The sequence below is a fragment of the Rhododendron vialii genome, chromosome 13a (genome assembly GCF_030253575.1).
Source record: "Rhododendron vialii isolate Sample 1 chromosome 13a, ASM3025357v1".
Taxonomy (NCBI): Eukaryota; Viridiplantae; Streptophyta; class Magnoliopsida; order Ericales; family Ericaceae; genus Rhododendron; species Rhododendron vialii.
The window spans coordinates 25448492-25472658 of NC_080569.1; the positions used below are offsets into that span (position 1 = coordinate 25448492).

The 24167-nt window shown below is 41.2% G+C and overlaps 1 protein-coding gene and 1 long non-coding RNA gene across 7 annotated transcripts in view; both read left to right on the forward strand.

Moving 5' to 3' along the window:
- LOC131314878 (probable disease resistance protein At1g61300) overlaps positions 1–15672 on the forward strand; it is a 55817-nt gene extending 40145 nt beyond the window's left edge. Inside the window, exons 1-3 of one of the 6 annotated variants that reach the window (XM_058343796.1) lie at positions 6180–6397; positions 8256–8396; positions 12739–15672. In XM_058343796.1, coding sequence (XP_058199779.1) covers positions 8387–8396; positions 12739–15587 — 2859 coding nt within the window. In that variant the 5' untranslated portion in view covers positions 6180–6397; positions 8256–8386 and the 3' untranslated portion in view covers positions 15588–15672. The other 5 variants (XR_009196526.1, XM_058343795.1, XR_009196528.1 and 2 more) reach the window with 5 other exon arrangements.
- A 2057-nt stretch (positions 15673–17729) lies between these two features.
- LOC131314880 (uncharacterized) lies at positions 17730–23709 on the forward strand. The gene is made up of 2 exons (XR_009196530.1): positions 17730–19050; positions 22925–23709. It is a non-coding gene; the product is annotated as an uncharacterized LOC131314880 (long non-coding RNA).
- The last annotated feature ends 458 nt before the right edge of the window (positions 23710–24167 follow it).

Here is a 24167-nt window from a genome sequence, read left to right on the forward strand (position 1 = left end):
TGAGCTGAGAGTCACAAAAGACATGAACCGAATCTGCATCCAGCCGAAGAGCAAGTTGGAGGCCTGCAATTAGAGCTTCATATTCCGCCTCGTTGTTCGTCGCCGTGTACCCAATCGAAACCATGCTTTCATGAACAGTCCCGCTGGGTGACACAAGGACGATGCCTGCACCAGCTCCATGAACATTAGAAGCTCCATCGACGGTCAGTCGCCAAGCGTCGCCGGAGAAGAGCTTCCATTGTCGTTTGGGTTTCTTGCGTCCGAGGGAATACCGAGCACGGAGTGGTTTGGCATGACAGCTGGACGGCCCTTCCAAAACCTCTTCTTCTTGAATTCGAGCTTCTTCAGCGGCAGTTGCCAGGGCATTGGCCTCGTCTTGTAAGCCGGGGGTGAGTTCGGCAAAGAAGTCGGCCAAGACCTGCCCTTTGATAGCTGTCCGAGGCTCGAATTGGATGTCGAAGTTGGCCAAGTCTTGAGAGAACTTCAGGATCCGGCTCGACGTGTCCGTTTTCCGAAGAATAGCTTTGAGAGGAAACTCAGTGAGGACCACAATCCTATGGGATTGAAAGTAGGGCAAGAGGCTCGTTTTAGCAGAAACGAGAGCCAATGCTAACTTTTCCATAGGCAGATACCTCGTCTGAGAATCCGTCATCGTTTTACTAGAATAGAAGATCGGTTGATGGTCCGTCCCCTCTCTCCGAACAAGGACCGCGCTCGTTGCATGGTTGGAAACAGCAAGGTAAAGATATAGATCTTCATCGGGTAGGGGCTTGACGAGCAAATGAGCGTGAGATAGATATTGCTTTAAAGATTGCAGAGCCTGCTCGCACTCCTCTGTCCATACAAATCTGCGTCGGCTTGTTGTGATTGCTCGGAAGAACGGGCGGCAGAGATCACTCGAACGTCGAATAAAACGATTCAAGGCAGCAACCATCCCCGTGAGCCGCTGTACCTCTTTAATTGTCGTCGGAGCTCGGAGCCTCTGCACAGCCAAAATTTGGGTAGGGTCAGCTTCGATTCCTCGGCGACTCACCATGTACCCTAGGAATTTCCTCGAGCTAACGCCGAACGCACACTTCTCGGCATTGAGACGTAGCTTCCTATGTTTTAGAACAGCAAAGACCTCTCCCAGATCTCAAAGGTGATCCCGAGCGAATATGCTTCTGCAAACCAAATCGTCAATATAAGCTTCTACTTTTACGCCGAGCATGCCAGGAAACATCTTCGTGATGGAGCGTTGGAAGGTGGCGCCTGCATTCTTCAGGCCGAACGGGACAACCTTGTAGAAGAAAGTTCCCCGAGGCAAGATGAAGGCCGTTTTTTCCTGATCTTTCGGATCCAAAGCTATTTGATGGTAGCCCCGATACGCGTCCATGAAGCTCAAGCGCTCACATCCTGCCGTTGCATCTACCATCTGCTCAATCCGAGGAAGTGGAAATCGATCCATAGGGCAGGCATCATTGAGGTTCGTGTAATCGACACAAACCCTTAGTTTCCCATTTTTTCTTCGGGACAACCACTGGGTTGGCAAGCCAGGTGGGGTATAGCACTTCCCGAATGACGCCAGCTTCCAACAGTTGATTCACCTCTGTTATCACAGCTTCGGTATGTGCGGCCGACGAGCGTCGGACTTTTTGCACAACCGGTCGCCTATTCGGATCTACATTCAATGAGTGCATGGCGAACGAAGGGTCCACGCCCGGCATGTCTTGTGGAGTCCAAGCAAAGACCTCTATGTTTCTCATCAAGAATTGATACATCTCCTCACGTTCGTCCATGCTTAATGAATTCCCGATCAAAAAATATCTTCCTTCTTCCCCAGGAATGGAAAAACGTATTAGCTCCTCGGTTGACCGTTGTTCGGTAGGTACACCAACATCCTCAATCACTGGGGTAGGAGCGGCAGCCACGCATTGTACCTCCATGCAGCTCTGTTTGTTCGTTACAGTGCTGATGTAGCATTTCTTGGATTGGATTTGATCGCCTCGGAGGCTTTCCTGTCGTCCATTCCATCCGACGAATTTTACCACCTGGTGATAGGTTGAAGCAACCGCTTGCATTTCGTGTAGCCAGGTTCGGCCAAGAATGACGTTGTACGGACTTGGGGAAGCGACCACCACAAATTCGATCTCCAGGACGCGTGATCCAGCTCGCACAGGGAGGGTAATCAGGCCAAGTGGCCACACCGGGGCTCCCGTAAAACTGACAAGGGGAGTTGACGCCGTCCGAAGTTGAGCGGGAGATAGTCCGAGGCTCTGATAGGTGGAGAAAAACATGACATCGGCCGAGCTTCCCTGATCTATCAATACCCGTTGTACGGTTGATTTTTCAATAGCAACAGTGACAACGAGGGCATCTGCATGTGGAAGTTGCACTCCTTTTAAGTCGTTGGAAGAAAAAGTTATGGTGCCGCCGAAGCTCGGATCTTCCCACTTTCGCTTTCCCGAAGCGCCCACGTTGCAGACTGATAGAGAGGTGACAGCCCTGTCAATTTCTGAACGAAACTCGGCCGCCCTTCCTTCGAAAACTAGCTTTTGTATTACGCTTACGAGATTGCCAACAAGAGGGGGAGGTGGAGGAAGTGGATTTTGCCGAACGTCAATCCACTGATTGAGGTGACCGGCAGCTGCTAGCTCTTCTAGATACCTTTTGAAAGGTGGGCATTGCGTGGTGTAGTGGCCACGTTCCTTATGATACGTGCACATCCCTGGTCCGCTTCCGACGGTGCCTAAGAGTACCGTTGGCCAAACAAAGAACGGCAATTTGCCAATGATGTTAAGAAGTTTATAGATAGGTTCAGTGAATACCGTACGCTCGGCGACATACTCGTCCGGTCGGGGTTCTCTTTTCGTTTGTGTCCAGGATTGTGGCTGAGGGTGCTGCGTGGGTCGGCCCTTGTTGTTCGACTTATTCGATGCCTGGCCCGAGCTACCTTGGCTTCCTTGCCCTTGGCGAACGTTCGATACCTGCTTCTTTGGCCCTATCGTCTTGGCAGGTTCAGCCTTTGACGTGTGTCGCTCGGCCATTGCTTCTTCGTGAACTCAATCCTTCTCGATTATTGTCATGAGCTCTCCCATCGTCTTAGGTGGATTTCGTGAGAGGTCACGAAACATTGCCGAGGTTGGATCCAACCCATTCATGAAAGAATCGGCTGCTACTCCTTGATCACAATCGGGAATAAGGTTATAGACTTCCCAGTAACGCTCGGTATAAAGTCGCAGTGTTTCTCCCGCCGCTCTTCGCATGTTCACCAGCATCGATAATGTCTTCGGTTGAATGTTGCTGGTAACGAAGCGTTTGCTAAACTCCAATTCTAGCTCGTTGAAGCAAGAAATGGATTTGGGCTTCAACTGATTGTACCATAACATGATCGGTTCACTGAGAGTGAGCGGAAAGATTTTACACATAAGGGCGTCAGAAAAGTTATGGAGGCTCATGGTTTGCCTGAAACGACAAACGAACGTGACTGCGTCTGCTTTTGCCTCATAACGCTTCAGCTTCGGCATGACGAATCTGTCTGGCGGCCGCTCTTGTTGAATAGCATCCACGAAGGGGGAAGCCTTTGCCTTCCCGAGCTTCGAATTGTCTTCGGCTGCGACCTGCGGGACAACAGGGGGAGGAACATCAGTATGCCGCTCCGGAGTCTTTCTTTTTTCCCGCCGATGGTGCTCCTCTTTTTCCCTTGGTGGTCGAGCAGCTAACATTAAGGGCGCATGTGCCTCCCTCAAGCTCGTCAATGGAGCGTTCCGAGGCTGAAGAGCCGGGTCGATGGGTTGATACACGGTTGGCAGGCCTGTGAATTGATCGTACAGGATAATCGTATTATCGTGCTCCGAACGGTTTCCTCGGCTTTCGGATCGGTGGCGACTGCCAGAGTTTGCCGAATGCCTTCCGTCGTGTCGTTCGGAATTGTTTCTCAATCGAACCGAGTATTCCCGGTTGCTGCTGCTGCGTACGTGCCGAGGTGGATTGTTTAAATCCACGGGCCTCTTCCCACTTCTTGGACTCAATTGTCGTTCGGAATGATGTTGCGTTCGGACGGACGCGCCTCTTCCGTTAGTTCCAGCTGTTGAGCCCGTGGCCGAGGATCGAGTACTTTCGGCACGAATAATACTCGTCAGCCGAGGTTGTGGAGCGCCTTGCTCAAGACGCTCAAAGAAAGTCCGTCGCTCGGGAATGGCGATTTCGGCTGTTTGATCTGGGCGAGACAGTCTGCCCCGTTTGCGGTTTTTCTTCGGTCGACTGGGCTCGGCTGGATGTTCGTTTGCAGGGGTTACAGTCAACCCTCCGCCTCGCTCCTCTAGCCGTTGTTGCAGCATGGTAATAACCGATGCCTGACGTTTTTGTTCGGCCAAGGCGATATCCAACTCGGTCGGTGGAAAAGAAAGTTGGCGGGCTACGTGTGGAACCGCCCTAGCCGTTTGACGGGGCTCAAGGTTGATAGATCCGTAGCCCTCCAACCCAAGGGTAAAGTTCTCTGGGCCCGGAGGTGAAAGATGTTGAGCCATTTGTTCCGTGTAAATACGAAGAACAAACAGGATCTGAGATGAACACAGGCCCTCAACTGATTATGAACGCGAAGAACACAAAGAACACCCCGAAAGTTGTTTTTTCAGCTCCCCAGCAGAGTCGCCAATTGTGGGGGCGTGATTTCTTCGTGCTCCTTCTGGTGTGGCCGCCTCCAAATGTGGGACCGTGAATGCTAACGCCGGTCTTGATGTACCTGCAGAATCGGAGGGGGCTGTTCCTCCGGGAAGAAGCTCCGATGAATAAGTCAGTAGGTGGAAAGAGGGAGAAGTTTAGTAAGAACAATATGTTGAAAGAGAGAAGTGCTGTTCAAGCCCAGATTAGGGATTTTTGCTCTCAGTGGTAATGCTTCTCTATTTATAGGCAAAGAGATGGAGTGCTGAGCAAGTTGGTCATACTTTCCACGTGTCACGTTCTGCTCGGTTGGCGCCTTCTAGCAAGGCCATTTAATGAACATCACTTCCTTAGTTTTTCAGAGCCACATGGGTTGATGTCAGAAAGGTCACATCGTTCAGAGATGTCACTTCGAATGTCAAAGAAGACAGCTTACTTATCAGTAGATATTTATGGAAGGTTCCACAATCGTCTAAGCTCGGCGGGACCCACTTCCGCCATACGAATTATCCGAGCATAGGATATCCCGACCGAAGAAAACCCTAGCCGAACAAACAGAAGTTCGTATCTGTGCGCTTGATGAGACCCCGAGCGAACTCATGTGTCGTACGTTCGGATACAGCTTATAATCGTTCGGTGAAGTACTCGTGGTTCCGTCTATCCTTCGGATAACTATTGGCAAGTTTGGCCGAAGCCCAAACTTATTTACAGGTGAACTGAGGTAGCTTAAATGACAGATCAAACAGCGTGTGAACCCTCACTCCCCCTTTCTGGTCCTTGTGACCCTTCGGATATTTCGGCCCACTACAATACCGGTTTGTATTGCAATCTTTTTCCATTGTTTCATTGTTTAAATCCTGCGCCCTTATTACTTGCACGCTCTTACAAATATCTGTATTTTTCTTTCCTTACGCTTAACTGTAACCACGTTGCTTGCTTACTGCTTGATAAATTATCGTGCTCATTCAGTAAACTTTAGTGATGTGTTGTAGCCTGTTGGTAAATTTGTGTAACATCTTCCTCACTTCCCTTTTTTTGTCTTCTTTTATACTAATGGAGATTCCCAAAACAAGAAAATAATTGTGGTTTGCCTTTGTTTTCTTTTCCATAATTATTTGTGGTTGTCCACTTGAGTTGGATATCCGCCTTCAAACAGGAAGACAGTACATATGAATACAAGTTGTTACCAAAAAATAAAAAAAAATGTTGACTTGGCCATTGTTTTTGTTCTCCAACTAGCTGAATGCATGGTTGGCTCCTTCCTTGGTCTCAAGTTCTTCTAAAGGTAACTTATTTTTTGTTTTGTTTGTCTTTTTTAAATTTTTGTTCAATTTGTGTAATTTTTTTATAGATTAATCATCTTTTTCGAGGAAAAAAAATTAAAAAGTAAAAAATTATAATTTTTTTTTTTATTAAAGACGAAAAAAATGTTCCGACGACGAAGAAATGTGTGGTTCAGAGGATTGGTAATCTTATCATGTACAGTACGTTTCTGTTGTGGTTGTTGTGGAAAGAAATGTGCCTGCTTCTTTTGAGATGGGATCAAATTGGAACTGTAAACAGTAACACTTGGAAACACACACTCTCTCTCTCTCTCTAGAGATCTCTCTTCTCAATTCTGATCCTTCTTCTCTGTTTCTTGCGAAAACACCCCGAATTCTGAAGAGTAACTGCAAATCGGTAGCTCTTACGACCTCGGCCGCAGTACTGACACCCCAATTTCCGGTGGAAGATCTAGTTCCCGGAATTAATTCTGGTAATGAACTACGTACTGTTGCTCCCAAATTCTGTGTTTTTTTCTTCCTTGATGTTTTGTTCAGAAACTTGGAACAGATCTGAATAGTTTCTCAGTTTCTTAGCGGAAAATCGTTTTGGCATTTCTTCTTACATATTTTGCTGTAAGAATGGTCAAGTCATTATTCAGTGGAAGCGGATCAAAAAAAATAATCAGTGGAAGCTACACTCATTTAGTCACTTCTACGAGTACTTCCAGGGGAGGTCCTCCTGATTTTGGACAGAAACTATTTTTTGGTAGAAATGTCTAAATATTAGTGGTAACATGTGTTTAACTCTCTATGATGAGAAATTTTTCAGAGCCGGTTGGGTATTACGTGGTGTCCGCTCGGCATATTCGGGCCATCTATTTTAGTTTTGGACAATCGGATTTGGAGAGAGAAAAACGAGAGAGTCGTAAGGTGAGAGGAGCGAGATTTTCATCTAGGCTGTCCAACACGATTTTGGACGGTCCGGATGGGTTACTTGGGCACCGCATGAACACGACCACATGGTACTGAAAAATTTCTCATATTTTTACCCACATTTATTACTAAATGACATGCTAGTAATTGACGAGTGACGTACTTGTGATTAATGAGAGTGAAAAGAGGATTTGAAAAAAATGGTTATGAGTCAGTCTTCCCAATTTTGGATGAGAAAATGGTTAGAACTTAAAATGGATAGGCTAATGGGTACGTGATATTTGAGATGAATTTTTAAGTTTTTTACTCAAATTTTTGTTATGGAGAATAAAATAGGTAAGGATTGAAGATTTTTTAAACACGGCATAACCTATACCTGTCACCAAATCCACCTGTACGAAATGCCTTATGACTGAATTTTTTTTTTACAATTACTGTTTGTATGAAACTTTTGAAAACTCAAATTATCAGTTATTTATTACTTTTTTCATAAATTTAACTTTCTGAAGCATAATTTTGTAGACAAAAGAGAGTATTGTGATTAACGGGTTATTATATTCAAAACCTTAAGAAGATTTATCTTACAACTTTATGAAGTTGAATTTAAGTATAAAAGGCAAGCGGGGTGTGGTGCAGTTGGTGACTCCCTTATACTTTCATGCACATGGGCAGAGTTCGATTCCCGTAAGTACTTATTCCCTTCCCCAAGTCCTCTACTCTAGAGTAGATTTGGTTTAACGAATAACAAAAAGTTGAATAGTTTCACTCCTACGAATCCTGAAGTAATACTCACCGATATCTGTTGAATTGATTTTTTACAGGACCCCATAACATAATATTTTAAAATTTGTTGGTATTTTTTTGAATTATTTTGGGACCCGAAATGGGTCCCACATAAGATGTAATGTAACTATGTAGTCTAAAAAAATAGTGTACCTATCTTTAGTGTTAAGGATAAAGGAGTTTGTCTATACGAACCCACCGTGGTGCACGGTGCACCGACCTTTGTTTTTGCACCGCTTCGGGGTCTCGAACAATGATCCGATACGTTGAGGAAGTTTAAAACAAAATTCCGGGTTGGTCTTAAAAAAAATCAGCTCGATTGGATAACTGTAGCTCCTTCATTCAATCATCTAAATTTTTTTCCAGTTTCGAGATCCTACAAACTGGAAAAAAAGTTAGAGAATTGGATGAAGCAGCTACAGTTATTCGATGAAGCTGATTTTTTACATGTCTACTCGAAAATTTATTTTAAAAATTACTCAACGGATCGGATCGTTGTTCAAAACCCCGAATCGGTCACTTCTATCTTAGTGACGCCGAATCAGTCACATCTATTTTAGTGCTTTTACTTTTAACTTACGGTGCAATATGATGGCAATGTTTCCACATGGACTAATCTGAAATATTATACAGGTCAAGGTTCTCCCTGTTAATGCAACATTTTTCTTCTCCGTTCCTCTCAAACCGAAGTTACTATTGCTAAGAAAATAATCAAGGATCATCCGATTTTTTCTTGGCGTTTTGATAGTTTCCCAATTACTCTCATGGCTGAAGGTAATTTTATGTAGTTCATTTACTCTGTCTATGTTTTAACTTATACTCTTTTTTTTTTTTTTAACGGCGAAAAAGGTTTTCATTAATCATGAAGATGAGAAGATGAAAATAGTACAATAGCCAATGAAATGCATGGAGAGAGGCTTGAAGAGTTCGGAAACCCTTCTACAACTGCTACTCGCAAATACAAAACCTACCTCCAATCCCCTTGAATTTTACTGATATAAAACGAAGACAACAAAAGTAAATAAACACTGCAATGTTTACAAGGTGCCCATGGAAAAGATGTTCTCAAGATACTTTCGTAGTTAGGTAGTGGGAGATTAGGCCGACCGATTGGAATCGTCTATTTTTTACATAGTAAAGAGTACATTCTTCGTACCAAGAAAGGCAAGAAGGAAATTAATTGGATATCGCTACACACTTGATCGGGTAGAAAAATTTATTTTACTAATGAAATTTGGTCTCAATAAAGAAGTTTTCTAAACTCGATCCAGCCAAATTTTTACGAGAATGATTTAATCAACAAGGAAAACAAATTCAATGGTCTCGATCATCACGGTTGTATTGTGGTCAAGTGGCTACTGTACGTTCAAGTACAATCCAAGATGTAGTTTGTTATGAATTACATTGAACGTATATATTTTAAATGTAATTACAAACTCAATTTTTACGATTGTCAATCTAAACCGTTGGGATTCCACGTCTCACCAATTTCGTCACTGTCACCAACATCAAAGATCGTCGGAAATCGGCGACCGCTTGATCGGACCACATTTGATGCATCCCAAGACATTAAAGTATTAGATTGTAAGACCTGACCCCTACCAGAGTCATTTTTTTTCCCGATTGAAACCGTCTATCTTTTACATAGTAACGAGTATTTCATTCGCACATCATTCGTACCAAAAAGGAAGTTAATCGGGTATCACTACACACTTAATCGGATAAAAAACCCATTTTGTTAATAAAATTGTGTTTTGATAAAGAAGCTTACTAAATCCGATTGAGTTAAATTTTTACGAGAATTATTTAATCAACATGGAAAAAAAGTCAACTGTCTTGATCGTTAGTTCGGGTTTGGAAAACCAATCGCATGAAAGAAAATTGGTTTTGGTGGTGTAAAAATCTACTAACGGTTAATGAAAACCGTCGCTATAGTCCAGTTTATAGTAACGGTTATTGGAAACCGTCGCTATAGTCCAGTTTTTAGTAACAGTCAATAAAACTGTCGCTATAGTCTTGTAATCTACTAACAGTTGCATGAAAACCGTTGCTATAGTCATGTTTCTAGTAACGTTTTGCAAACTGTTACTATACACCACCTATAACCGACGATTTTTTCAAGCATTACTAAAAAAACCGTTGGGAGATCCCGAATTTTTCTTGTAATGAACCTACCTCCAAGCCCCTCGAATTTTATAATAAAATGAAGACAACAAAAGAAAATAAACACCACAATTTTTACAAGTTGTCAACAGAAAAGAAGATGTTCCCAAGATACTTTTGCACTTAGGTAGTGGGAGATTAGGCCAACCAAATTTATACGGTTAGTCTGTTCATAGAATTTCTAAGGTCAATGTCAAACCATTAAAGTGTATGTTAAATATTTTAGCATAACAATTACTATTTAGAATGTTAGAACGGGTATAAAATTATAGAACACCAAGTGAACCAAGAGAGTATGAGCAGTTGGTCGTCTTCTAGTTGGTTTATCTTACTCAATTTTAGATGATTAATTATTGAATCAATCTGTAACTCCAAAGTCCATGTATGATTTCAGTAAAAACCAAAAATCAAAGAGAAGTAAATAGAGCAGAGGAATGATAGAGCATGTGGTCCATCATTAAGTCAGAATCTTTGGGGAGAAATGCTGCATACAGAGGAATTTTTTTTGTCAAGAAATAGAAATAAAATGGCAGTTGATCCCCAAATCATTTAGATGGAGCTTAGAACAAACCAACTTTCAGTTTGGACCATTACTTTATTGTGCACTTTGATGTCCAATTTGAAGGGGGAAATGAAATAAGAGAAACGATCAAAGAACTATAAGGAAATAAACAATGTGGTTACCGATCTTATTTTCTTGGTTTTATTATTTATTGACTAAGAAATAAACTCAATTTGCGCACTTACACCGCATTGCTTGTCCTTAAAAAGCTAAGCAACCCAATAAAATTTCATATGTTGTTAACTCATCATATCGCTTTCATTTTGACAGTTGCTACAGCTTGCATCCCACATGTTTCCATAAAAAGTTGAATTTACGAAGTTGGACACTTAAAAAGTTCTCTATCCGCTCACACCTAAAAAGTTCTCTATCCACGCACACCAAAAAGTTTAATGTAGTGCAAAACTCCCTCGTCTTCAACCAATCCTTAATCGTAATTTAGCTTCACACAATTGTTGACCATCACCATTAGATGCCCCCCAACCCTCTCGCGCCCTCCACCACCATACCTACCACCAAATGCATTGTTGACATAATGACATTGGATTGTGAGAATTTGCTTTTTAGATATGGTCATATAGGCTCTTCATCATTAATTTTGTCACCTTAGGTGGATTAAGAAGAGGGGTGTGAAATCACTTTTCTCTTTTAATACTTGTATTTTAGCTTACTATGCCAACATTGTAGCAAGTTTCAAAGTATATCTTACGGCGATCGTGATTCTTTATGTTTATCCTTTGATCCCCAAATGAACTAATCTAAATATACAGGTCAAGTTTCAACCTGTAATGCAACATTTTTGCTTCCCCAATCCTCTCCAAGACGAGTGAACTACTTCAGTGTTGGAAGGAAATAGTAGCGGATTCTTTCTCGGCGTCTTGATATTTTTCCATTCACACTTAGGTGATGGGAGATTGGGGTTGCCAAATTTTATTAATTAGTCAATGCGTTCTAATCCTGAGGTCAAAAGTCTAACCCATTAAACCTCAATACCTGCAAAAACAGCCGTACACTCCTACTAGGGCTGGCGTGTGTTGTTAGGCCGCAAACAAAGAGACTAGATTGACAAGGGAATTGCAATGCCGCCATGTTTTTAGAACCTCCCTCGGCAATCGAAGCAAAATTTTCGAACTCTCGTACGTGGTCTTCTTCTTGGCCTCCTAGGTGCAAAGATTGCCACAACTTGTTAAGTTAATTTGGCCTCCCCCATAACTACTATGTCCGGCCATTGTGACGAATCCCTCTAGCAGCTGGTCACCTGAAAAACATTTTGTGACTTTTTCATGTACTTTTCCAGCAAAAACAGCCGATGAAATTTAAGGGGGGACAATAGACTACTTGGGAAGATAGAAACGAGTGAAATGGTACCTACTCCAGACAGGGAGGTGATGGCCCTGACCACACCAATTCCACTGTCTCTTTTTTTTTTAATGGCTATTTGCACTCTTGTCGGCGACCATCTTTGAATATATTCTCCGCTAACCACCACTTGCCACCGCTTTCGTTTTAATACAATGAATCGTGTAATTTGTCTATTCCCCAACAGCTTAGCTGAAAATTTTCTTCTTTCCATATTCCTTTCACTGTGCAGAGTACAACACTATTATGCACTATATTTTTTTGACATTTATCAAAATTGATCTTGTTATTATCATCCTTTTAACAATGCCCTTGTTCCTTAGTTTTAATACGACATATTCACTTGTGAGGTTCAACAACTTTTGGACTAATCAAACCTACTGGCGTAGTATTTTTCTCAACTTTACCTTTCAACATGGCGGTGGCTACGGTTGAGCCGGATTAGGAGAGGAGGAAGAGAGAAGCAAGAGCAGGGAGAGAGGAGGATAAAGGTTTTTCTTTTTTTACCTCTCCTCTCTCCATAGTTAGAGCCTCAAAAATGGATATCTCCGCATAAATACTACACGTACATTTAGAATCAGAGAACCACAGCCATTAACAATGTTAATCTAATTAGCCAATCATGTTACTTCTAATTGAAGTACAAACTCTTACTCAGCCATAATTTTTGTATCGTAAATCTCCTAGCAAGGGCATCTCCACTCCTCAAACGAAAATCTTGACTCAAATCTAAGTTTGAGGAAAAACTCACTAACAATATCAATCCACCTGATACCTGTTGATCCAAGTGAAGGTAGATTATTTTATCTACTCAAGTTTCCACTGCTCTTTGTTGTGTCAAAATTTTTACCAGTGCATGTGTTTCTAATATAGTTACATTCCAATTTTTACTTAGAAGTGAATATTTAGCTTCGAGCGCATGTATGAACGCAATTTGAAGGAAAATATTCAAATTGCATATCCTTAAAAACCCAGCAACCACAACCAAACTTGCAATTTTTTTGTTAATCATCGTATTGTTGCATTTTACAGCTTTTGCAGTTTGCACCCAATCTGTCTGCGACATTGGGAAGTGTTTATGGGCTTGTATTGCTACACGCATCAATTATGCCAGAAAGTTGTCGAAGAATAGGAAAGTGCTCTGTGAAAAAGCGCATGACTTGAGTCTCAAACGAAAGGATATTTTTGTTGAAATTGAAAGATCAAATCCGCAAAAAATTGCAACGAATGAATGTGATGATTGGATAGGAAAGGTGCAAGAGATGGAAAACAAGGTTGGGACTATACAGCCAGAGTTGAATGAGGAGAAGAGATGTGTTGTGGGATTATGTCTTGACATTTTTGCTCGTATCAAGCTTGGTAAGCGAGTTGTAAATATGATCAATGACATTAACAAACTCCTAGATAAGTCCAAGTTTGAAAGAGGATTTCTCGTTGATGCACCAGTAGCTCCAGTTGAGAATCAACCAGATCCCCCTTCCACATTAGCAGAATCCGCAAATTGTATACTTGACATGTTACTGGACAAAATTCAACATAAGAGCACCCTAAAGATTGGTATTTGGGGAATGGGCGGGGTGGGGAAGACAACTGTTTTGAGACTCTTGAATAACACACCAGAAATTGCAAGAATATTTGATTTTGTGATATGGGTGACTGTCTCGAAATCTCAAAGTATTAGAATGATACAAGAAGAAGTTGGGCAGCGTTTATCAGTAGAAATAACGAAGGGTGAGTCTGATGACAGAGTAGCAATTAAATTGCATCAGAGACTTAACGGCAAGAAGTACCTGCTACTTTTAGATGATGTTTGGAAGATGGTGGATTTAGATGCTGTAGGGTTACCAAATGCCAATCAGAACAATGGTTGCAAAGTTGTTTTAACAACCAGAAAGTTGGAAGTTTGTCGTAAGATGGGAACCGATATTGAGATCAAGGTGGATGTTTTGCCAAAAGAGGAAGCTCGGAAGATGTTTTACGCAAATGTGGGAGATCTCGTGGGGCTTCCTGCCATCAAACAGCTCGCTGAAAGCATTGTCACGGAGTGCGATGGCTTGCCACTTGCGCTAAAGGTCGTAAGTGGTGCATTACGGAAGGAGGAAAATGTGAAAGTTTGGGAGAATTTCTTAAGGGAATTAAGGTCACCTGCTACGTCTTTCATTGAAGACTTGAATGAAAAAGTGTTCAATATACTAAAGGTTAGCTATGACCAATTACAAGATACTCAAAAAAAGCAATGTCTTCTGTTTTGTGGATTGTATCCAGAAGACTCCAAGATTGAGAAGTCTAAATTGATAGGATATTGGAGAGCCGAGGGGATTCTTTCTAGGGAACTCACTTTGCATGAGGCACATGTTAAGGGACATGCAATATTGCAAGCTCTCATAGATTCGTCTTTGTTGGAAAAATGCGATAGAGATGACCGAGTGAAGATGCACGATATTATTCGAGACTTGGTTTTGGCAATGACTTCCCCAAAAGGAGAAGAACCCCAACATCTAGTGAGAGCCGGAATTTCTTCAGAGAAGATTCCAAATGCGGTGGAATGGGAAAAGGCAACAAGAATATCGTTTATCGATCATGACTTGTGCAATTTACCGGAATCACCAGACTGTCCAGAGCTCTTGACATTGTTGCTTCAAGGAAATGATCGTTTACGGGTGATACCAGAAACTTTTTTTAACAACATGCCTAACCTCAAAGTTTTGGATCTGTCACGCACTGGCATCAAATCATTGCCAACTTCAATAGCTAAATTGGAAAGTCTTCGAGAACTAGTCCTTTCAGAATGCGAATCTTTGAAAGCTCTCCCTGCTGGAGTGATATGCAGACTGTCTCAGATTGAAGTATTTGAACTTCATAAATGTAGGTCAGGTACAAGTTGGCGGAGTGATGGAAGTACAGAGATTGTTGCGAAAGAACTAAGCGCGTTGAGCTCACTTTCTTCCCTTAGATTTGACTTCCAGAGTGTAGGTAATCTGCAGCACTTTCTTGAAAGTAGCAGATCATGGAAAGAGGGAAGATTGACGCAATTCTGGTTCTTTGTTGGCGATTGTAGCCTCTCAATCAGTCCGTTAACGTTATTTTCATTAAGGGAGTATAATACGTGTCTATTTTATGAAGGAGGAGGAGAAGATAGGAGTAGCGGCCTTTCCTCAGCCATACAGGATGTACTTAGGCGTTCAAATTGTTTTGGATTGAGGGGTCATGAAAAACTTAATACTTTTTTAGAAGTGGGTGCGCACGACATGTATGAGTTGAGATGTTGCGTGATTGAAGAATGTGTCGCGCTTCAAGAAATCGTCAATAGAAATGGTCTAGAAATGGGTGCTTTTCCAAATTTAGAAGTTTTAGGTTTGGTCGATCTGCCGAAATTGAAGACAATTCTTTGTTTGGAGATGGAGGAGGGAGCATTACTACCACCTCTGCCACCAAATGCAAACATCTTTACCAACCTAAAACATTTGAGCCTAGAGAAATGCCCATTAATTAAGCAGGTCTTCTCAAGTGGATTCATGGTTCAGCAACTGTCCAACTTGGAAGGATTGTATGTAAGTAATTGTGGAGGATTGGAGGGGATGATTCCAGAGGATGAAGTTGTCGAACACGAGGCTCTGCCCAAACTGAGGACATTGGGGCTCCAGGTCTTACCCGAATTTGTCAGCATTTTCAAAGGTGTTCCCATGCGTTGGCAATCACTGGAGAAGGTGAGGATAAGAAAATGTCCGAAGCTGAGAAAACTCCCCTTCGACTCTAATAGCGCTCCTAATTTGAAGAAAATTTTGGGCGATGGTAATTATCAGGAGTGGTGGGATGCATTAGAGTGGGACAATGACGCCACCAAATTACAATTTCAGCCTTTTCTCGTGGAGTATTTGTAATAGTAAGCGTCTACACAAATTGGTTTGCAGTATTAAATAAATGAAGGAGGTGTGGGTAAGGGTTTGTCCATCCTGATGTGAGTTATTATACACTTTTAATTAATTAATTAATTGGTTGTGGTGGGGTGGGGGTATTCTGATGGAGGGTTTTTTTTTTTTGATCCGCATTCTGATGGAGGTTGGGAGGCTAAATTCCGGTTGACCTAATAAGCCAAATGGTTTATTTTTTGTCCTTATAAATTTTTTTTCCACATTTGTTGGTTTTTTGTGAACTTTTTATGGATTATTGTTTCGTCATGACAAAATGAATTTAAAAAGAAGAATTACAATCTAAACCTTTTTTTTTTTCAATAAAGACGAAAAAATTAGTTTATTGACTTATTTTTGTCTTTATTGTCTTTATTCAAAAAAATTCAGGTTTCGATCATGATTTTTTACTTTTTTGTAAAGACCCGGTATTTTTAATAAATTATTATTATTATTATCAAAACAAAAATACTATTTTTGTTAATTTATTTAATGCGAAAAATTATTTATGTCGTCACACCAAAATTTTATTCCATAATCGATTGTGCGCGCAAGTGCCCGATGAATTAATTCTTTATTGTGTGCGTGTGTGTACACTGGATCATTTTACCCAAACCTTAATCCAACTAAATCCTAAACTAGAATCCTAACCAAACTATTACTAAACCCATACTCAACCCTCACCATCACCTCACATCTCCTTTTTCCCCAAAATCAGCCGAACCTCCACCCTCTCCTCTGCCATTTGCAGCAACCCATTTATTTTCCCTACACTGCATACTCTTTTTCCCTGCAAAAGTAAACCCCATTTCCTTTCCCATTTATTTTTGGCAGAGAACAAGAGAGAGAGAGAGAGAATACATCACCTTATTTACAACCTTATCTCCTCCACCTCTCCTCCACCACCCTCTCGGCCTCCCATCCTTGATAGGCGAGTAAATGTTCATATTAGCGCCTTCTAATTTATCTTTGTTAAGTCCTATTTATAATATTATTCGGAACTTTATGCTTTATTTTTGTATTGTAGGTATTTAGAGGGTTTGATACAAAAAGTGCAAAGTTGGAATATTAAATGGTGCTTGAAGATTGGGCTGTTCGAGTTTAATTTGATTAGCAATATAAAGTCTAACAGTTTAACACTAATTGCCCAAGGAATGGATGTTCACCGAAAGTAAACAAAGAATTGGGCTTGAATTTATTCCATTACATGATGGACCCAATAGTTAAATGGTGGACCAAGGCTAGGCCCAAGTGAATGATATCTCACAAGGGTTTATACAAGAAGTCGGCAGCAACAGCTTTAAAGAGGATTCTTCCCACTGACGAAAGGATGGATTTTTACTTGGGGGACTGCGGCAGCTTGGAAAAAGGGGATTAATTCCCACGGAAAAGAAGGAAGAATTGGGGCTGCCGTGATTCTTCTTGGGATCACGCAACCGACGGGCTGCGGTACATATTGGTTTTACAGTAATGTTTTCTTTTTCTTACAAGTTTTGAAGTTTTGTTCAATTTCTCGCACACTAGTAACTCGTTTCAGTTTCTGTTCTTTAATAAAGTTGTTCTTTGGTATTTGTTTGATTCGTATCTTTTATTTATTTCGTATTTAAAAGCATGTTTCAAGTTAGGGTTTCTTTTATTTTATGCGCAATGTTTCAAAACAACAAAGGGTGGCTACCTAAGAGCCAGTTTAATTAGTAACAACCCGAGTTTTTAGTTAGCACACATCACCGTCTTTGTGGATTCGACTCCGGTCTTACCGGATATTATGCTGCGTCGGTCTCCGCCCTACGCTTGGGGCAACCCATTAATTTAGGTTTAGGAATCGGTCAAGCAATCCTCACCGCCCGACACCTTCTCCTTCCACCACCTCCGGCGCCACCAGCCCATCCCAGTCACGAAACCCACCTTTTAATCAAATCCTTTCGAGCTCTGAATCAGCCCCATTCTGGCTCCGAAACACAGCTTCGTTTTCTCTCCGAATGGGCCCGAAAAGTCTGCTCGTTCCGGCCCCGGTACTAGCTGCAAAACAGTCCGGAAAACAGCCACAAAAACAGCCGAGTTCCGCCGCTGCCGCTGAAATCCCTCCGAAAATCGTATCACCGGACGAGAGGTAGTTCGGGACTCACCTCCCTAAGTATATATTGTGTTTCTATTATGATTTTTAGCGTTACGGTATGATATTAATCGAATCCGACGTTGCCGGTCGAAGTCCGGCGGAAGCCCACTGATTTCCGTTGAAAACAGTACTGGAATTTGAAATGGAAAATAGAATAATTACAGTTTAACCCCTCGTGACTTAAGAGCTTATAAATCTAACTCTTAAATGGTAAAAGTTAATATTAAGCCCCGAAGTTAATTAGTTTCATTCCGATGCCGCCGGTCGAACCGGCCGAAACCCACTGTTTTTCCTGAAAATGGTAGCCACTGGATTTGAAAATTTCTTAGAATATTTGCTGTTTAGTCCCTTAAATAGATTAGCTCATAAATCTAACCCTTGAGTATTAAAGGCTAAGATTATAAGTCCCGAGGTGATTAAGAGTAAATCGTAGACTTTAGTTTCGAAAAAGAAAAGAGAAAAGAAAAGGAATAACTTAATTTGTTTTAATCGCATAATTAGTGTTGTCGCACGATTAAATAGTTTTAGGATGTTGGTATGTTTAGTTGGATTATTGAATTGCATGATTAGATTTAACGTATGATAAATTATTCGCGTGTTTAGCGTCATCGCATGATTTGTTTTTATCGCAAATTTATTTGTTGTTATAGCCCATGAGCATGTTTCGAAAAGTGTTGAATTGTGTGAAATGTTATTGTATTGATAGATTGGCCAAATAGGTTCCCGGGGTTGGTTGCGATGTGCGGATTTAACATATTAGACGTGAAAGTAAGTTTAAAGGAAAATGGATAATGTGAGAGGCTGTGATTGTGATTCCGGACAAGGAATCCGGGGATTGAATTATTGGAGGTTGATTGGTGGTGATTTGTTGAAAGTGTCGATTTACGAATCCTGGGTACGGCATGGTGGTGATCAGCTCTCGGATGTTGGGACGGGACATAAGGGTGGCATTGTGCTTGCGTCACAACCCGGGCTAGACGGCGCTTGAGCGTTGCCGGTGAAGTTCAACCCGGGCTAGACGGCGCTTGAGCGTTGCCGGTGAAGTTTTATCCGAACTTATGGTTGCGGATGGGATACCCAGGTATATAACTTAGGTATCTTTCATCTGGATCTGGAAAAGGGGAGTCGGACCACACCAGTGTTTGTGCCAGAGGTTATGGGTAGGAACGGATCTGTGGATAAGATCTGAGATTTCACTTAGGTTAAAGAATAGTGATGAAATAATGGATTTGTTATCTTCTGATGTTATTTTTATTGCATTGATGTTATTTTTATTGCATTCCTATTATATATCTCGTTGCTTGTAAGTTATGGGTTCGGGTGGGTTTTGGCTACTGAGCGTCATCGCTCACGGTACTATGTTGCCCTGGTAACTCAAATGCCAGGTACCGAAGATGGGACAGAAGTGTCGTACGATTCGATCGAGTTAAATCCTACTGAGGAAGAAGCTGAAAACCTTGGTTTCCGTGCGCATAGTCGCTCTGATTAATTTAAGTCTACTTTATTTTGGAAGCTTCTAAGTGTATTTGGATATTGTAATATTTTGATTTATTCGAAACGGTTGTAAAATAATGACATATGCTTTTGAAATGGTGACGCAGTAAATCTATGAATTTCTTTTGTGGAAATAATCTTTTCATTATTATTTTTAATGTCTCCGAATTTTCGGGGCGTTACAAATGGTATCAGAGTTCTAGGTTCAAACCCTCGGCCTTGGGTAGATTGGGTAGAACATTTTCCAATAGTGTTGTCCGGGGTAGTTATACGCTTAATCTACCTATTGTCTTAGCTACTATACGATATTTTATTTTATTATAAGAGTAGCATATAAATATGTTTTGTCGCCCGAAGCAACTCATCAAAGTACTGAAGTCGACAACTCCAGGAAAGAGATAGAAGAACTCGCCTTATTGTATATGTAAGCCAATCAACGCGGTCAAAAAGTTCTCGTTCGAAAACGATGTGGTAGGCCTTGACAATCGTGGGAGAAGCGATCGAGGTCGTCGAAGAGGCTACCTATGAAATTAAGTACCTGTTGAAAGATGATTTTTCCTTCCTCGTCTAGGCTGCGATCAAAGATAAGTTAGAAAGGATAGGGTCGTTGTGTGAACGTACCATGAGAAAACTTAAGTCTTGCATGTTTGACTAGCAGTAAGGGCTAACTGTAGTAAGCATGCATTTCTGGCCCATGTGGCACTCTATGCATAGATACTTTCAATAGTTTTTGTTCATTTTATGTGTGTTTAAAAAAAAAAAAAAAAGGGGTTTTGTTTAAAAAAAGAAAAGGAAAAGGAATTATTTGCATGTCATTGTATAGAAAAAATTCAATTTTTTTTTATTCTTGCAATTTCGAAATCCTATGCTACGAATCCGTAGTAGAAACCCTTTAACAACTTCGCATGAACACTACTGTCGACGCCCCCCACGTTATCAACATGTTAACTCCAATCTCGAGGTCAACGCAACACGAAGTTCAATGAGATATCGAGTAACATGGAGGTTATGCAACTTCTACAAGCGATTGCCAGATCGACTATTTTGACACCCCAACCTCCAGCGTCGTACACCCCTCGAGCAAGTAGATAGATCAACGAATAAAATCATGATGTTGTCAGAGATTCAAAATCATCACCCAGCTATATACTATGCAAACTACATCCAATGAAGGCACCATCATAGTTCAAACAGATCATGAAGAGCTCAAGGTCGTCAATATCTGAGAAAGCAGCAACCATTCTCTTGCAATGAGGTTCTATTTTTTTTTAAGGGGGATAGACGAGCTATTAACGAATATTCATCTAAGTCACCATTCTCATTCAATCGATTGTATCCTAACTGTCCGCTACCTTCAATCTCTCTTGGCTCTTCTTAAAATCACCTTCATTATGGCTCTCCATTGTTAGAGCTGCAACTTCAACTAAAGCTCAAATCGTTGAACTCCTTGTCTATTCCAACCACCTAACTCTCGTGACATTTTCTTTTGTGAGTTGGGTATTCCTAAAGATCATATTGTTCCAACCTTTCTTAATTTGATTTGAAGTCAACAAATTACTCAATTATGAGTATAACCTTTCTGATCCATTGAATACTGCATGTTTAGAGCAATTCTCGTTTATTTTGATCAGCGCACTATCAGCTATCCACAACTTTCAATTCTTTTGATATCGCAATAAGATATGTGTCCGACCTTTCAAAACTCTAAAATTCCATAACCTAGTTCGGTTTCAATATTGGAGATGTCAAGTCCTTGAACATGTTGTTGTTATACTCCACTTTCCTTGAGCTTTGTATAATGTCTTGAGCTAGTAAGATCCAATCATCGTTCTATTAATGACTTTTTCTATTTTTGGATTCGAAAGTCATCGTTTACTCTTCACTCGTGTTGATTATTTTTTCCTTTCTTTTAAATAACTAGAGTTAGATGCTTGTTTTGAAACACATTTGGCCAATGTGGTGCAAAATAAATATCTAGTTCAGTTTCATCATTGAACCTTGTAATCCTTTAGCACCTATTGCAGTTGATCTGTATTTCTTAAGAGGACCCGCCTTGTTTGTTCCATAGCAATGCTTGAAAGCCCAAGTACGTGTTTGTTTCACTCGCATAATAAATCTTTAATCAGAACTATTACAATGATGAAACTCTTCTTCCAAATCATTGAGTTTACTTCGTCTTACTTGATCCTTATTCCAATCATGTTCCAACTCCAACTCAAAAACTACTCATACTTCTGACTCTTGGAGGAGGATTTATTGTACTTTTATTTGGTGCTTTAACCTTCGAATATTTGATTCATGCTTAAAAACCTCTTGAAATTTTTTGTAATCTCATCATTTTCTTTTGGAGAAAAGTACCACCCATCTTTTAGGAGACATGGACCAAACTTTCAAGAATTGATCAAGGAAGACGATTGCTGACGACTCAACTTATACAAGAGTTACGCCAACAAGAAAATGAAATCGTAGACTTTCAATGTACTTTTCGTTCAAGTCGCTCCGTGAGATCATCCAATTTGGCAAGAAAGGAAAGTTATCGCCTCACTACATTATTCCGTTCGAGATCTTGAAGCGAATTGAGAGGTAGACTATCGCCTAGCTTTACTGCCGCAGATTGCCAAAGTTCACAATGTCTTCCCCGTTTCTATGCTACGGAAATACATGGCTCATCCCACTCGTGTACTCAATTGAGAGGAAGTCACACTGGACGAGGAAACGATCTATAAAAAGCAACCGGTGAAATTTAGGATAATAGAGAAAAAGTTACCCGAGGACGAACAATCAATTAGTCAAGATCCTATAGAGACACCGAGCATTGGAGGAATCAACTGGGGGACGAGAAGACATGATTCATGCCAACTACTGACGATTGCATTCACTACGGAGTACGCCTAAATTTCGAGGACGAAATTATTTTAAGGGGGATAGATTGTAAAGACCCGGTATTTTTAATAAATTATTATTATTATTATCAAAACAAAAATACTATTTTTGTTAATTTATTTAATGCGAAAAATTATTTATGTCGTCACACCAAAATTTTATTCCATAATCGATTGTGCGCGCAAGTGCCCGATGAATTAATTCTTTATTGTGTGCGTGTGTGCACACTGGATCATTTTACCCAAACCTTAATCCAACTAAATCCTAAACTAGAATCCTAACCAAACTATTACTAAACCCATACTCAACCCTCACCATCACCTCACATTTCCTTTTTCCCCAAAATCAGCCGAACCTCCACCCTCTCCTCTGCCATTTGCAGCAACCCATTTATTTTCCCTACACTGCATACTCTTTTTCCCTGCAAAAGTAAACCCCATTTCCTTTCCCATTTATTTTTGGCAGAGAACAAGAGAGAGAGAGAGAGAATACATCACCTTATTTACAACCTTATCTCCTCCACCACCCTCTCGGCCTCCCATCCTCACCGCCCGACACCTTCTCCTTCCACCACCTCCGGCGCCACCAGCCCATCCCAGTCACGAAACCCACCTTTTAATCAAATCCTTTCGAGCTCTGAATCAGCCCCATTCTGGCTCCGAAACACAGCTTCGTTTTCTCTCCGAATGGGCCCGAAAAGTCTGCTCGTTCCGGCCCCGGTACTAGCTGCAAAACAGCCCGGAAAACAGCCACAAAAACAGCCGAGTTCCGCCGCCGCCGCTGAAATCCCTCCGAAAATCGTATCACCGGACGAGAGGTAGTTCGGGACTCACCTCCCTAAGTATATATTGTGTTTCTATTATGATTTTTAGCGTTACGGTATGATATTAATCGAATCCGACGTTGCCGGTCGAAGTCCGGCGGAAGCCCACTGATTTCCGTTGAAAACAGTACTGGAATTTGAAATGGAAAATAGAATAATTACAGTTTAACCCCTCGTGACTTAAGAGCTTATAAATCTAACTCTTAAATGGTAAAAGTTAATATTAAGCCCCGAAGTTAATTAGTTTCATTCCGATGCCGCCGGTCGAACCGGCCGAAACCCACTGTTTTTCCTGAAAATGGTAGCCACTGGATTTGAAAATTTCTTAGAATATTTGCTGTTTAGTCCCTTAAATAGATTAGCTCATAAATCTAACCCTTGAGTATTAAAGGCTAAGATTATAAGTCCCGAGGTGATTAAGAGTAAATCGTAGACTTTAGTTTCGAAAAAGAAAAGAGAAAAGAAAAGGAATAACTTAATTTGTTTTAATCGCATAATTAGTGTTGTCGCACGATTAAATAGTTTTAGGATGTTGGTATGTTTAGTTGGATTATTGAATTGCATGATTAGATTTAACGTATGATAAATTATTCGCGTGTTTAGCGTCATCGCATGATTTGTTTTTATCGCAAATTTATTTGTTGTTATAGCCCATGAGCATGTTTCGAAAAGTGTTGAATTGTGTGAAATGTTATTGTATTGATAGATTGGCCAAATAGGTTCCCGGGGTTGGTTGCGATGTGCGGATTTAACATATTAGACGTGAAAGTAAGTTTAAAGGAAAATGGATAATGTGAGAGGCTGTGATTGTGATTCCGGACAAGGAATCCGGGGATTGAATTATTGGAGGTTGATTGGTGGTGATTTGTTGAAAGTGTCGATTTACGAATCCTGGGTACGGCATGGTGGTGATCAGCTCTCGGATGTTGGGACGGGACATAAGGGTGGCATTGTGCTTGCGTCACAACCCGGGCTAGACGGCGCTTGAGCGTTGCCGGTGAAGTTCAACCCGGGCTAGACGGCGCTTGAGCGTTGCCGGTGAAGTTTTATCCGAACTTATGGTTGCGGATGGGATACCCAGGTATATAACTTAGGTATCTTTCATCTGGATCTGGAAAAGGGGAGTCGGACCACACCAGTGTTTGTGCCAGAGGTTATGGGTAGGAACGGATCTGTGGATAAGATCTGAGATTTCACTTAGGTTAAAGAATAGTGATGAAATAATGGATTTGTTATC